The sequence below is a fragment of the Phoca vitulina genome, unplaced genomic scaffold, assembly GCF_004348235.1.
Source record: "Phoca vitulina isolate PV1807 unplaced genomic scaffold, GSC_HSeal_1.0 scaffold9, whole genome shotgun sequence".
Classification (NCBI taxonomy): domain Eukaryota; kingdom Metazoa; phylum Chordata; class Mammalia; order Carnivora; family Phocidae; genus Phoca; species Phoca vitulina.
Genome location: NW_022589712.1, coordinates 45,520,414 through 45,536,700, shown reverse-complemented (window position 1 = coordinate 45,536,700; position 16,287 = coordinate 45,520,414). Strand labels below are relative to the sequence as shown.

Genomic DNA, 16,287 nt, shown 5'->3' with positions numbered 1-16,287 from the left:
TGGTTCCAATTATCTCTATTTACTTTAAAATTAAAATATGTCGCTACAGAGGCCCATCTTATATTCTTAAGAAGGGACTTCACAGCAATCACAATCTATCATAAGTGCATATTCCATGGGACGGACATGTTCACTGTAATGGAAATTTATCATAGTAAGTACTCTGCTCAAATTCAGCAGAAACAAGTCAAAAAAAAAAAAGAGAGAGAGAGAGAGAGAGATAATGGCTACTTGTATGTTCACCATATGTGCATTGCCTCAAACATCTCTAAGCGTTCTTGCCTTGGTCTTTTCTCCTCTCCCACTTAAGCCATCTCCTCCTATATTTCTCATCTTGACACTATCCCCCCCTCACTCAAGTCAGAGATTCGAGAGTCATCCTAGATTCTGCGTCCCGATAGTACCCCACTTCTGATCAGCCACCAACTCCTGTCAGTTCCATCTTCTAATTATTTCTCTTTTGCCATACGTCTGCCCTGGTTCAGGCTGTCATCTGTGGAGATAAGCAGGACTCTCTAGTGAAGAACCCTAGGAGTTCATTCTTGATTGTGTGGCAAGGACCCACTGGGCCTGTTTCACTGTCACCCTCTATCAGGAGGAGGGGCTGCACCTAAACTCCACTTCCAAGAGATCCCATGGTTTCCTTGGATGAAAAAGGAGCTGCAGTTTCCACCATGCCCAAAGCCCATACGTGGTGAGATTTCCAAACAACCTGGCAAATAGTTGATATCCAAGCCTAGACTGCTCAGCACCAAGACAAAGCTGCTGTTGCGAGTCCTCAGGCAATTCCCACATTTGCCCCATAAGAAAAGCTGAGCAACAGAAGGGCCTTGTGGCTTCTGGGGCTGCCCTGTGCCTGAGCGGAGCCTCAGTGGGACCAGCTGAGCTTGGGTCCCGCTGCCCCTCTGTGCGGAATGCTGATGAACTCTGCCACCTTGCACCTGCGATTTCAAACAGTGACAAGTGATGCCACTGTGTTTGCCTGTCACTCCTCCGCAGACAATTACCTGTAAACCTCGTCCCTTCTCCACATGCTCTCGAAGGTCAGACCAGGTCACTTTCTGCCTAAAACTTCCCCCTGTAGAACAAGGTCCAAATTCCTCACATGGTATACAAGGCCCTAAACGGTGTAGCTCCAACTTTCCTTTCCAGGCTCATTTTCTACTATTCCTTCTCTCCTCTCCTCAACTCCATCCCCACTACACATGCACACACACACACACACACACACACACACACACACACACACACCCCACAGACATACAACCCTGTGCACTTGCCTTCCCACACTGCTACGGGGCAACAGAAATTGGCCAGAACACAAATGCTTCCTCCTCTGTGAAACCTCTTTGCCCTCCTCCTTAGAGACTGGGTCCCTGCCCCCACCACCTCTCACTAGACAGCTTATAATCTTCCTAAAGACTGACTGGGTCCAGGGACTGTGCCTTGCTGTCTTCACTGCACTTCACCTAGCAAAGGCCTGGCCCATGGTAGGCACCCGAATGTTTGTTGAAGAAATAAGCAAATTGTATAAATAAATGATGTCAACTCCTGAATGCATCTCCTCGAATACTGCTGAGGAGCTTGTTTGCCTCGTGTCCTCAATGTCGTCATTTTTCAACTATCTTCAATCTGTTACCGCTTGCTCTTGAAAGGGTTTCACTGAGGACTAATCTGGAATTCCCGCTACTACTCTGGAGGCCTTTGTATGCAGAGTTGCCTAAAGTAAAATTACAATGTGCAATGCAGAATCTCTTCTGAAAAACCTACCTGCAGCTCAGTTTTAGCCCTCAAAGTGTATTTTCTTTAAAGTGTATTTTAAACAATAATATAAATGCGTATAGAACTCAAACATCAACTTAGTATTAATGGTAATAACAATAATGACTGTCTTTAAAGGACTTGATTGAAGTCAAAAAATAGCCAAACAAGTTGACATGCAATTGAAATTTTCTGTTTTTTATCAGAAAAACAATTCACTACCAGTGACAAATAACAGTAGGGCTACTAAAACTACCTGTCAGGCATCAAAGAAGACAGATTCTCTGGCTACCACATATAATATGTAGTATCCAAAAGCGCTGCTGTAATTCACAGCTAATTAATGTCTTGCCATTATGAGAAGTGTCATGGCTCTAACTCTCCTTCCAGATCTGCTCAGACCTCAGAAGAGCCGACACAACAAGGATCACAACAGGCCAATTAGCCCCACCCCAACCTTGGGCTGCTGCCTCTCCAGCCCGCCCCAGCAGCAGTAACTCATGCTCCATCACGAAGCTCTCTGACAGCTGCCGGCCAACGCCACCCAAGGAATAAGAACAATACTTCTAAGGAAAACGCATGTGGGGAAGACAGGGGTAGAAAAGGGGTATTATTTGCCTTCCTTTGGCAGCACACAAGTCAGCAAAATGGAAGACCATCAATTCAGACTGATTAAGGGGACAACTGCGCTAAGAAATAAATCCATGGTATATCTGAAGATCCTCAGTGGTAATCAACAGTCAGCAGTTGGGCTGTTTGTTGGTGTATTTGTTTGTTTTAATGTGGACATACTGAAGACCTTTTTCTTTCCATTTTTCTCTTGGATCACCCTCCCTCTGGCTAATAAGAAAATTTTCCTTTCAGTAGAATATAATGGTCTGCATTTACTTTGTCCCCCAGTGAATACACAGCAATCAGATAATTTGTTTGAAAGACTCTAAATCGTTTGACTTCATTCAAAAAGAATATATAATGATATGCTGGTTTCCAAGCAAGGCCTACAAAGCTTCCTAAATCCATAAGCAAGCGCTAGAGCATTCTCAGCACATAAAAACCAATATCCTTATAATTTTGTTCTAAGCCTGTAAAGCTGTTTTGTTCCATAATATTCTACTTAGAAAGTGTTCAGAACAGTCACTGCAGCCTGGGCATTATTCAAACAGATAACTCAAGCAATTCTACTTTCAGTTTGTTTTCCTCATGGAAATCTTCCTCTCTATGTTTAATGCTAATCTAAAACATATAATCTAGCTCTTAGCTAAATAATAATTACCTAATTTTGCATATAAGTATTGGGAAAGCCAAATAAACAAACATGGATGCATTTAAATTAGGAATTCTCTTCTATCTCTTATCATTAAGTATAGAGATTTTCCAAAAGACTCGTTTTTCTTCCTCTCAGTATAATATTCTCATGGAAATCTTCAAATATTTATCTATAAGGATGTTCACTGCATCATACTTTATTAGCAGCAAGATAGCTAAAAATAATGAAAATACATAAAACATGAAATAGATTAAATGATGAATTACCCATACAATGGAAGGTTATGTGGTTTCTAAAAATAACGATGTAGAAGAATATGAAAGGACATGCAAAATTGTTCACAGGACACTGAGAGACAGAATAAGAAAAATGCAGCCTAGATCCACTGTGTGTGTGTGTGCACACACAAATATGTGTGTATGTATATATAAATATAGATATGCATATATACACATATCTATATTTACTTTTTTTCTTTACAAGATGATCTCCATTTATTTTCTGAATATGAGTGTGTGTTTGTTTAAATAAATATACTTACAGGTGAAGCACAGAAAAAAAGCTTGCCAGGAAAGGTATTTCGATATTAAAAATATATCTTCAGAGGGTGATAATTTTTATTCTTCTTTGAGCTTCTCTATTTATATAACAATGTCATGATCAGAAAAAAGTTATTAGATCTAATAAAATACTCAGGTATGTCACCTGGGTGTGTATAGGTGTGCCCTGGTATGAAGTCACAGGCTGATGGGGCATCAATTCTAATTGGCGAATGCCCATCCTGTATCAGTCATTGTATTTTATTATTACCTTGGGTATAAGCAAGATTAGAAAGGTCAGTGGCACATCATACTGGAGCACATTTCAAAAACGGTAATCAGAACAGCATCCTCTAAGGAGGGGTGGATTGAAGCCAAACAATTTGAGAACACCATATTAACTTGGTGCAGGATGAGGCAGGGGCTGAAGGATGGAGCCTCTGAAAAAAGGTGCTTCAACACCTCTGCCCTTAATCCTTTCCAGCTCCCATCCATCTGCCCCGATATTTGGACTACCTAGTGAAAAATGGGTCCCCAACACACACAGTCTGGCCTGAGTTCAGGTTCAATCAAAGTTCCTAGGACATGTGAGCTCAGGGCCTCCTTCCCCAGTGCACCTTGGAGGCTGTCCTGACTTCAGCTCACTGAGCCAGGCAGACAAAATAAGGTGCCGGGGCATCATGTTTAATAAACATTTACTGCAGGGTAACAGGGATAAAGGAAGGCAAAATCCCTTCCCCCAAAAGGTTTATATCTAGACAGAGTGCACGCTTTAAAGGGGATAATAGCACACAATGCGCCTGGACAAAACAGAGGTCAGAGCAGAGTAAGGAGAGAAAAAGTCTCACATGACAGATGGTCTGGATGGTCTTGAAGAAAGGACGTTCTGTAGCCTTGCAACATACACCAAGAAACAGATTCTTTAAAGATTTCTTTATTTATTTTAGAGAGAGAGAGAGCATGAGCAGGAGGAAGGGCAGAGGGAGAGAGAGAGAATCTCAGGCAGACTCCCTGCTGAGTGTGGAGGCTGACCCGGGTTGGGGGGGTGCTCCATATCATGACCCCGACATCGTGACCTGAGCCAAAACCAAGAGTTGGATGCTTAACCGACTGAGCCACCCAGGCACCCCGAGAAACAGATTCTTGAAGGCAGAGACATGCATGTAAGCACCTGTAACTATCAAAGACAATTCTCAGGTGTTTCTTCCTTCCTAAGACAATGTAAAGTAAACATGTATTTGACTCTTAGTTAGAAAACTAACTACATTTGGCTAAATTTTACATGTCATGGAGTTAACCAAATGCAATTGCATCCAGCATTTCAACTCATTTTCTATTTACCAGGCAAAGACAAATGAAATGCAAAAACTCAAACTATATTGGGGAAAGATCAATTTTGACAACAGTGTAGTTTTCACTTTTTGCTTATCATTTCCCTAGAAGGATAGTCCCTTAGATAAGACAAAAGTGAGAAAATGCGGCCAGATCTGTATGATTGTCATTTCATATCCAGAGCACATGTATTTGTTTACAGAGACTCCTATCCATAGATAGAAACTGCTTGCTAATTTCTGTATTACTCTTGGGTAGCTCAGATTTAATTTGGTACTTATGAAAATAAGAAATAAGGCAAATTTCAGATTAACTTGTCCATGTTCACACAGCAGGTTCATTCCTACAGACTCTCAAACCCACACTTAAATCACACAAAACAATGTCCATACCTGAAAGGGCGAAATCTCCTTTCTGGCTTTCACTTTCTCTGATTAGAAAGGCACCAGTCTGATTTTCTGAATATAATAGTTGTTTTTCTGCTTCTGTTCTCTTGATTGCTCCAAAGAACCACCTAAAAAGAGACAGATGTAAACTTTAATTAACCAATCAACAGTCATTTTTTTAAGGAGCAGGAAGTTTGGCAAGAAAGCGTTCGAACATCAGAAATGTTTGCTATTCTTCAGTGAAACTATTATAGGTATAAATGTACCTTTCGATACTTGAGATGATTTTTCTGGATGTCTGTAACCCTCACCAGGAGCCTTTTAAAAATTACAGAATAGGAATTTGGCTGATGCCTGCTACCACATTCCTTCTCACATCTGCATTCTGAGAGGTAATGTGTCCTCCTTCTGTCAAATTCAAAGCCTCCAGGGTAGGCCCACCCCATTAGCCTGCTGTGTTCCATGCTCTATAATTACTCATCATCACCATCAAACTTTCACCGCCTCACCTAACACCTTTTAGGTGTGAGGAGGCAAACATTCCAGTCAATGGATTTATATACTCCACATTAAAGTATAAACAATTAAAAACGTAGTTCTCTGGGCATTAATTCCTCACCCCCCCCCCCAGCTCCATCCATTACTGCCCAATGCCACCACAATATGAGATGATTTTGCATGTTTCGGAGGAACTTATCAAATATAAAGGAAATTGTACTTGGTGGAGAGATGGATGTGAAAAAGATGCTTCCACCTGGGAAGTATCTTCCTAGTGCCACCCCCACTTCTTATCTTTACCCTCCTATCCTGAACATTCCAGAAATGTAAAAGTCAGATACTGAACACACACGTTTGTGAATGTGATTAACCCCGACAAAGAATTATGGATTTTATTTTATTTTTCAGATTTTATTTATTTATTTGACAGAGAGAGAGAGCACAAGCAGGGGAAGCAGCAGACAGAGGGAGAGGGAAAAGCAGACTCCCCGCTGAGCAGAGAGCCCGATGCGGGGCTCGATGCCAGGACCCTGAGATCATGACCTGAGCTGAAATCAAGAGTTGGATGCTTAACCAACTAAGCCACCCAGGCACCCCAAGAATTATGGATTTTAACGCTGGAGCCAGCCTAAGATGTATATCAAGTCAGTAGACACTAATGTTATAATAAGAGGAAGCTGAGAAAACCTGCTTTTCACTGATGGCCCCTCACTCTAGAGTCACAAAGTTAATCTTTATCATTTAAGATTTTAGGTACAACAAAATCTTAGGTACAGATTTTATCTTTTCAGGGATCATCTTTAAAAACGTAGACACTCAAAGAGAGGAAACGTAGGCTTGAGGGAAGATATACGGGCTGTGTGAGGAGCTGCCGGCTGAGGGAGGACACACAGGCCACACCCAAATGGCTCCAACTGGTCTGACAGGTCATGGATATTGGGGAGTATGAGTGCACTGAGGGTGATACAATCGGAAGGAAGAGGGGGAAAGGAAGTGAAAAGAGAGACACTAAAACAATCATTACCTCCTAGCAAAGGCAAGGTGCTTGTTTACCATTTTGCCAATCATCAAGTTGGAAATTACACAATCTTAACTATATCAGTTAGGACAAGCCAGGTTATATTACAGTAATGAACAGTGCTAAAAATCTCCATGGTTTAAGACAACGAAGACTTGTTTTTCCCTCAGCTGCATGTCCGGAAGGTCGCCTGGGGCTCTGCTCTAGGTCTATCGCTAGCTCCACCAGGGCATTTCCGTCTCCACGCTTCCACGATCGCTGAGGCAGGACTAAAACATGTGGCCAATCACAGGCTGGTTCCTGGAGTTTCTAGTTAAAGCTTCTATACAAGAATGAAACTATTGCAGATAAGTCCTATATTTGTGCCTAAATGCAAAGAGAGTAGGAAATGCAGTCGCACTGTTTCCCAGAAAGCAGAGAGCTGGAATCATATGTGGTAGACTGTACTAATGACCACCTCACCGATTCAATATCAGGGACCAAACTGATGTCCACATACTGTTTATCGGACGGAAACTATGGAAGGCAGGGAAACATTCCAAGGGGCTATGTAATGAATTCACAGAAAAATAGAAATGCATGTTTTCTATGACTACAGAAATAAGTCAATAGAATAATGGGAAAAAAAAAAAAACTCAAACAGACCCAAACACACAAATTAGAGATGAAAGTACAGATTATTCAAAAACCAATATTAGTACCATGAGTAATCCATATGGAAAAAATTGATTCTACTTACAACATACAACATAGTTCTGTGTAGATTAATGACCTAATGCAAACTTTAAAAACTTTCTGAGGCTACCAGACTAGGGAGGGTTTCTTAGATAAGAGAAAAAGAAAAAGACATAAAAACCTTAAGGGAAAAGATTGATAATATTTCTTATACCACAATTAAAAACTTCTACAACAGCAAGATTATTGTGAAATAAAATTAAAATACAAGCCACAGACCTGGAGAAAATATTTGCAAAGTATATAACCAAGAATAGGCATAGTTTTCAGATTACATAGAGACCTATAATCAATTAAAAAAAAAAAAAATGACAGGGGTGCCTGGGTGGCTCAGTTGGTTAGGCGCCCTCCTCTTGATTTCGGCCAGGTCATGCATGGTCTCAGGGGCCATGGGGTCAAGTCCTGCCTTGGGCTCTGCGCTCAGAGGGGTGTCTGCTTGGAATTCTGTCCCTCTCCCTCTGCTCCTCCCCTGAACTGGCACATGGGCACGCACGCCCGCTCTCTCAAAATAAATAAATATATTTTTTTAAAGATTTTATTTATTTATTTGACAGAGAGAGAGAGAGCACAGGCAGGGGCAGAGGGAGAGGGAGAAGCAGACTCCCCAGTGAACAGGGGGCCCAATGTGGGACTCGATCCCAAGACCCCGGGATCACGCCCTGAGCCGGAGGCAGACGCTTAACTGACTGAGCCACCCAGGCGCCCCTAAAAAGAATTTTTAAAAAAGAGACAACACAGTAGAAAAATTGGCATAGTATATAATTGTACAGTTCATAGAAAAGGAAAATCCACTAACTAATAAAAATAAGAAAATAAGCACAGTCTCTATCTGTACCAGTATTATTATCTATACCAATAAATATTAAAACAATGAAATTTCACACTTCTCAGGCTAGACAAAATTTAAAACTTTCACATTCGGGTATTGGGAAAAATGTGAAACAAGAACCTTCATACAATACTAGAGGCAATATCATGTGGTACAACTACTTCAAAGAACAATTTGGCAATATCTAATAAGGCTGCATACCATTTATATATACCACTCAATTTCACTTCTAGATTATATACCATATGTGCTCAAGGAAATAAATCACAAGAACAATCACTGAAGAATTCTAGCACTGAAAAATTGGAAACAATCTAAATGTCCATTGTAGGGGAATAGGTAAACTTAGTTGTAGATAAAAGATAGAATAATATACAGCAGTTAAAACAAATTGTTGAGGGACAAAAAGGAGCTGAAGAATGATACATACTACTATAATGTCCTTTATGTAAAGTTTAAGTGAACATATAAAAAACACTATATATTTTTATGGACAGTTGCATGCTTAATGAAAGCTAATAGTTAATAGCTAATAACATTTTTTTACTCCATTTCCAGAAATGGCAAAATTTCTTTGCACAAATATTTCAAGCACATTAGCAACATGGATCAAATATACTGATCAACCCCATGCATTTCCTTGATTCTGAGTGCATTGATTATGCATCAGCATTAAAATGTTTGTTCAAAATATAAATATTTAAACCTTTACAAGAATTACAATTTATCTAGCAGATTAAATTCTTGGAAGTATGATTATATCTCATATATCTCATCATTCTTAAGAATAAATTCTATTATATGTTTTATATACATACATTTGTATTTTGTATAATCAAATCTGTAAATGATGTATTTTCTCTGCCCAATATATGTATAAGCAAGCAGTTTTGTAAATTGTAGAGAGGAACTCTGTGGTAATTTTTTTTAATCCTTTTTTTTTTTTAAAGATTTTATTTATTTATTTGACAGAGAGTGAGAGACAGCGAGAGAGGGAACACAAGCAGGGGGAGTGGGAGAGGGAGAAGCAGGCTTCCCGCGGAGCAGGGAGCCCGATGCGGGGCTCGATCCCAGGACCCTGGGATCATGACCTGAGCCGAAGGCAGACGCTTAACAACTGAGCCACCCAGACGCCCCTTAAATCCTTTTTTTCTCACCAATTTTGGATTCTTGTATAATAGTTTTGTACACCCACTTTACAAGGCAAATCACGCCAGTATTGACTCCACAGTAACAATGAAATGGATATAAATATTTGACTGGATGCATCAGCTCACTTAATACCTGGAATTTTACTTGGCTGACTACCACCAGGAAGGGACTATAAATAAAAAATTGTTTTCTGGGTGTAGTGGCATTATAACGCCATCAATAAATACTCAACGATGACACAACCACTCTATGTTAGAGCATGTGCTGAATCATTAGGGCACGTGCTGCTGTGGAGACTAATCGGAGAAAGATAGTTCTTTCCACCCTCTGCACATGGGAAAATTGTGCCGTAACTTGTGGTCTGAGCCTGTGAGAACTGTCATTCTTCTCCGTTCTGCCTGCTAGAGCCCCCGTTGGCCCCATTCCAGAGGGTCACGCACATCCCAGCGTGCTCACCACAGCCACTTTTAATGCTCTCTTTCTGCTCTAATTCTTGTGTGCAGTAAACAGTGAGTGCTGAGAAGTGATCAGGATATCCCAGGACAGATCCCAGGAGAGTCTTATAGGTTAGTGACCCTTGAAGTGTGGTTCCCGGACCAGGAGCATTGGCATCACGTGCAAACTTGTTAGAAAAGGAAATCTGCAGGTATCCCCCATACCTACTGAATCAGAGACTGTGGGGTGGTGCCCAATAATCTGGGTTTCAATAAGTCTCCAGGTGCCTCTGATGCCCAGTAAAATTTGAAAACTACTGAATTATAGGAATAGCAAAAAAAAAATAAAATTTTTTATGAGACAGCTGAGAATATTGTTAGTTTGGTGTTTACATGTGAAAATTATCCAATAAAATGACACTACACACACATTTTATTGACCTTTAATGAAACTAATCTTTATTGCTACACCATGAAAGAGATCTTGATTAAGAATAACCAAAAAGGAGAGGAGACCCATTATAACCTAGGAGAAGGAAATGCTGCAAATAGATGAAAATGGAGCAAAAAGCATAATGTCTGCTTTGGATGAAAGGAGTATGTGATTGAAGTCTAAGGTTTATTTTGCAAACATTTATCCAGTGTCTACTGTGTGTAAATTCTGTAGCACAGACACAGAAAGATCTGCAAGACATACTCCTGAACGAAAAAGAGTGAACTGCAGAGGAATCAAAATATTAGTTTTATTTATATTTTAAAAACCAACAAACCAAAACTTATATGTGCTTACTTCTCTGGAGATTAGTGAGAGAGAACAAAACCGATGGCAAAAAAAAAAAAAAAATTTCACTTTTTACTCTGCATTCTTCTCCATAATGTGGATATTTACAGTAAGATGTAGTTTTATATTACTTTGCAATCTACTTAAACAGAAAAAATCTAAGGAAGCCAATCAGAAATATGCTATAAAAATCTGCATGCTGTAAGAGAGCTGAAGTAGAAACTTTGGCAGTTAGAATTGATAGATACAAGAAAAATCTCAAAAGAGTACAGGACAGGTGCTGATGGATGAGAAGGGAAACAAACAGAAGAGCAAAAATGACCCCAGGGTTTCAAATCTGGATGACTGAAGAACAATATACCCGGCAACGCATTAAAGACAGGGTACCACAATGATTAAGAGCTACAGCACCTCACTGGGAAAATTAACCTCTCTATGCCCAGATTTCATCATTTGTTAGCGAAAATAATAATAATAATAATAATAATAATAATAATAATAATAATAATAACTGCCTGGTAGGTTTTTGTTTTGAGAGTAAAAAAAAATGATGTATATCAAGTGCTGGATGCCTGGCTGCATTCATGCTCAATAAATAGCACCTATTTTCAGAAAACTAATTTAAGGGAGAAATTATATACTTGGTTTTAGACATGTTAGGTGTGAGGTCATGAAAAAACGTGAATAAATATGTGAACGTGATCTCACTTCTCTAGATGTTTTTGTATTGGAAGGTTCCTCCCCAGTGATTTTTTGGTCCTGCCTGCCCATTCTTGACTAGGACATGCTGCCACCAGGTGGCAGTAGGCCATTTTACTAATTCAAAAAGGCCGTACTGTGATAACTGAAGTACTTTGTTTGACAAAAAAGACAAAATCAGTCTTAAAAAAAAACAAAAACAGAATTTATGTGTTATTACTGAATATCAACATTTAAATAATATAGATATCAATCAAAATTTAGGGAAATCAATATGTAAATAGACATGGTACCTCCAGGGGCACCTGGCTGATTCAGTTGGTAGAGCATAGATTTCTTGATCTCAGCGTACCAAGTTCAAGCCCCACATCGGGTGTGGAGCCTACTTAATTAAAAAAATAAATAAGATTAAAAAAAATAAAAATGTGGTACATCCATTAATATTTCCTCATTTCTTCCTCATAGTCTTCACAGACACATGTCACAGTGGATAAAACCTCCCATCATCCTCACCAGCGTGGCTTGGGAGACATCAGAGACACAAACATTTGCAAAACACCTATAGTTTGCAGGGTACGCCCATCATCCACGTTTAGTCATTTATCATATCTAAATGTAAGGTGTGAACTCACAGTCCCTTGAGCTATGGCAGTTCCGTATGATTCCCCTGCATCTATCTGCGTCTCAGCAACATTGCCAGGACAGCCCCTGTGAAGTCCCCTTCCTGTCCAGGTAAGCACGTTCCTGTCCAGGTAAGCACGTCCCTCTCCTCTACTAAGTCTCCTGAGGCTCAGCAGCCCCTTTAGCTCACAGAAAGTGAACCCCTGCCTGACACTCTTTTCCCACTCACATAGCATAATAAGGACAAAGAAAAAGCAAATAATGCTCATATGTATTTTATTATTCATTCCCTCCTTTTCATTTCCCTCATCACAACCTTTGTCTGCTTTATCATCACCACTTAGATCATGGCAATATTTTACTTTCTGTTCCCTTTAATATTAACAGCTTCTGCTTATTGATCACGTACAAGGAGCCAAGGACTGCTGTTACGGTGACACGCATTACCTTAGACTCCCCCGCCTTGCTTACGCCACCGCCACTAGATTAATCATTTGATCATATGACCTGATACATCTCACCAAGGCATACACATAATAAGTTTTAAGGGTTTCCTTTGCTTATGGAATAAAATCCTTATTGACCTGGAATTTCAGGCCCTCTACCATCTGGACACCAGCCACTTCCTGAACAACGTCTCCCCCACCATCAACTCTTCAGCTCTAGCTAAACTCATTCTCTTATGGCTATTTGCATTGGCATCACTTAAAGCCGCTTCCCCAGAATTCCCAGTCTTCAGTGACCACCCTTCGGTTTCGCATTTGGCATACAAAAGTTAGAGCTGCTCTTTTTTTATTATTATTATTATTCCATGTTCACTTGAGGCTACAGACCTCCCCGGTACAAAGCCTAACGGCTAACACCCCATATACCTTTTGGAACAGTTAAATACCTGTTGATGAAACAATACACTGTACTTCAATGTGGGCATTTATATGTCTTCCGGTTTATACTGTATGTTGAACTAGATAAAACCTGTGTTGTCATGTAATCATTTATCTGCGCTTGCCAACATACTTTGAGTGGTAAACGCTTAAGGGAGAAGCCTTATCTGTCCTGGGCCAGTTGCAACACAGATTCAGATGTTAATTGGCCACAGACCACAGATTCCAATCTGACAACTCTCTTCTCCCAAAGAAAACATTTGCCTATGAATGTAAAGATCAAAAATGAAGCTGATTTTCCTGTCCTCCCACACACAAGCGTATCAGGGCTGCCCACATGTAAAAAAAATGTGTGATAAAGTGACGTATCACCATCAATGTCTGAGGTACGACTTGCAGTCACAAAGAAACCAGGAAGCTCCTTGGTTGGTTCATTTGATAAAGCTTTTTTGTTGTTCACCTGTACAATCATCATAAGAAGGGAATTTTGAAGGAACTTCTTTAGAAAGGAAGTAAGTTGAACTAACTGGTACTTTCCGCCCTGGGGAAGGTGTGGTGCTATATGTTTGTAAGGATATGACTATAACCTGAACCCACCTGCCAGCGTCTAATAATCAAAAGCAATTCCTTCCCCCAGAAGATCAGCGAGAACAGCCAGCCAAGACCAGGTTTACCGATCAATGAGAACGGCAGAACTCCAGCGCTAGGGGAATACTGCACATAGAATTCATGGCTTTTTTACCATGATTCTTTAGTCTTTCAAAGTTAATTATTTTTTTTAACTGTCTTTTTTTCTTTTTTCCTTTTTTCTTTTTTTTTGAATTTTTCTTTTTCCCTTTTTCAACCAACATCTTATCAATCCCTTTTTTAAAAAAAAACATTTTTATTTTTCATTTTTAAAGTCATATTCTAACCCTTCATAGTAGTTACCCGTATTTTTGGCATATATATATAAGTTGTTCTCTCTTTAAAATCTTGAGATAGTTTCTTCTAACAGATCAAAATAAATTCTAAATCTCTAGTGTATGGTTTTTTTCTACTCCCCTGCCTGATCACATTCTCTCCCTTTTTTCTTTCTTTTTTTTTTTTTAATCCTCTTCTTTCTTTTTTCAAACAACTTATCAAATCCTTTTATAAAATTTTTTATAATCTCCATCTTTACAGTCATATTCCATCCCTTCATCATATCAACCCTTATTTTTGTATATATATAAGTTTTTCTTTCTTTAAAATTTTTGGGAGGGACTTTCTTTCAACAGACCAAAATACACCCAAAATCTAGTGTGTGGCACTGATCTATAAACCAGCCTGATCACATTTGATCACATTCTGTTTTTGTTTTGTTTTGTTTTGTTCTGCTTTTGTTTGTTTTTATCTTTATCTTTTTCTTTTTTCTTTTTTTCTTTCTTTTTCTTTTTTCTCTCTTTCCCTTTCTTTTCCCACTGCTTCAGGTCTTTTCTGATTTGTTTAGAGTATATTTTCTGGGGACGTTGTTACCCTGCTAGCATTTTGTTCTCTCATTAATCTATTCTCCTCTGCACAAAATGACAAGATGGAAAAAATCACCTCAACAAAAAGAACAAGAGGTAGTACTGACTGCCAGGGACCTACTCAATACGGACATTAGTACGATGTCAGATCTAGAGTTCAGAATCATCACTTTAAAGATACTAGCTGGGCTTGAAAAAAGCATGGAAGTTATTAGAGAAACCCTTTCTGGAGAAGTAAAAGAACTAAAATCGAACCAAGTAGAAATCAAAAAGGCTATTAATGAGGTGCAATCAAATATGGGGGCGCTAACTGCTAGGATAAATGAGGCAGAAGAAAGAATCAGTGAGATAGAAGACCAAATGATGGAAAATAAAGAAGCTGAGAAAAAGAGAGATAAACAACTACTGGATCACGAGGGCAGAATTCGAGAGATAAACGATACCATGAGACGAAACAACATTAGAATAATTGGGATCCCAGAAGAAGAAGAAAGAGAGAGAGGGGCAGAAGGTATAATGGAGCAAATTATAGCAGAGAACTTCCCTAATTTGGGGAAGGAAACAGGCATCAAAATCCAGGAAGCACAGAGAACCCCTCTCAAAATCAATAAAAATAGGTCAACACCCTGACATCTAATAGTAAAACTTACGAGTCTCAGAGACAAAGAGAAAATCCTGAAAGCAGCTCGGGAGAAGAGATATGTAACCTACAATGGTAGAAACATTAGATTGGCAACAGACTTATCCACAGAGACCTGGCAGGCCAGAAAGGACTGGCAGGACATATTCAGAGCACTAAATGAGAAAAATATGCAGCCAAGAATACTATATCCAGCTAGGCTGTCATTGAAAATTGAAGGAGAGATAAAAAGCTTCCAGGACAAACAAAAACTAAAGGAATTTGCAAACACGAAACCAGCCCTACAAGAAATATTGAAAGGGGTCCTCTAAGCAAAGAGAGAGCCTAAAAGCAACATAGACCAGAAAGGAACAGAGACAATATACAGTAACAGTCACTTTACAGGCAATACAATGGCACTAAATTCCTATCTTTCAATAGTTACCCTGAATGTAAATGGGCTAAATGCCCCAATCAAAAGACACAGGCTATCAGATTGGATTAAAAAACAAGACCCATCGATATGCTGTCTGCAAGAGACTCATTTTAGACCCAAAGACACCCCCAGATTTAAAGTGAGGGGGTGGAAAACCATTTACCATGCTAATGGACACCAAAAGAAAGCTGGGGTGGCAATCCTTATATCAGACAAATTAGATTTTAAACCAAAGATTGTAATAAGAGATGAGGAAGGACACTATATCATACTTAAAGGGTCTCTCCATCAAGAAGATCTAACAATTGTAAATATCTATGCCCCTAACATGGGAGCAGCCAATTATATAAGGCAATTAATAACAAAAGCAAAGAAACACATTGACAACAATACAATAATAGTGGGGGACTTTAACACCCCCCTCACTGAAATGGACAGATCGTCTAAGCAAAAGATCAACAAGGAAATAAAGACTTTAAATGACACACTGGACCAAATGGACTTCACAGATATATTCAGAACATTCCATCCCAAAGCAACGGAATACACATTCTTCTCTAGTGCCCATGGAACATTCTCCAGAATAGATCACATCCTAGGTCATAAATCAGGTCTCAACTGGTACCAGAAGATTGGGATCATCCCCTTCATATTTTCAGACCACAATGCTTTGAAACTAGAACTCAATCACAAGAGGAAAGTCGGAAAGAACTCAAATACATGGAGGCTAAAGAGCATCCTACTGAAGAATGAATGGGTCAACCAGGAAATTAAAGAAGAATTAAAAAAATTCATGGAAACCAATG

The 16,287-nt window shown here is 39.4% G+C and overlaps 1 protein-coding gene across 1 annotated transcript in view; it reads right to left on the bottom strand.

Moving 5' to 3' along the window:
- FRK (fyn related Src family tyrosine kinase) overlaps positions 1 to 16,287 on the bottom strand; it is a 142,617-nt gene that overhangs the window by 38,060 nt on the left and 88,270 nt on the right. The window contains exon 3 of the mRNA XM_032408261.1: positions 5,292 to 5,413. Within this exon, the coding sequence (XP_032264152.1) occupies positions 5,292 to 5,413 (122 nt within the window). The remainder of the gene's footprint in view (positions 1 to 5,291; positions 5,414 to 16,287) is intronic.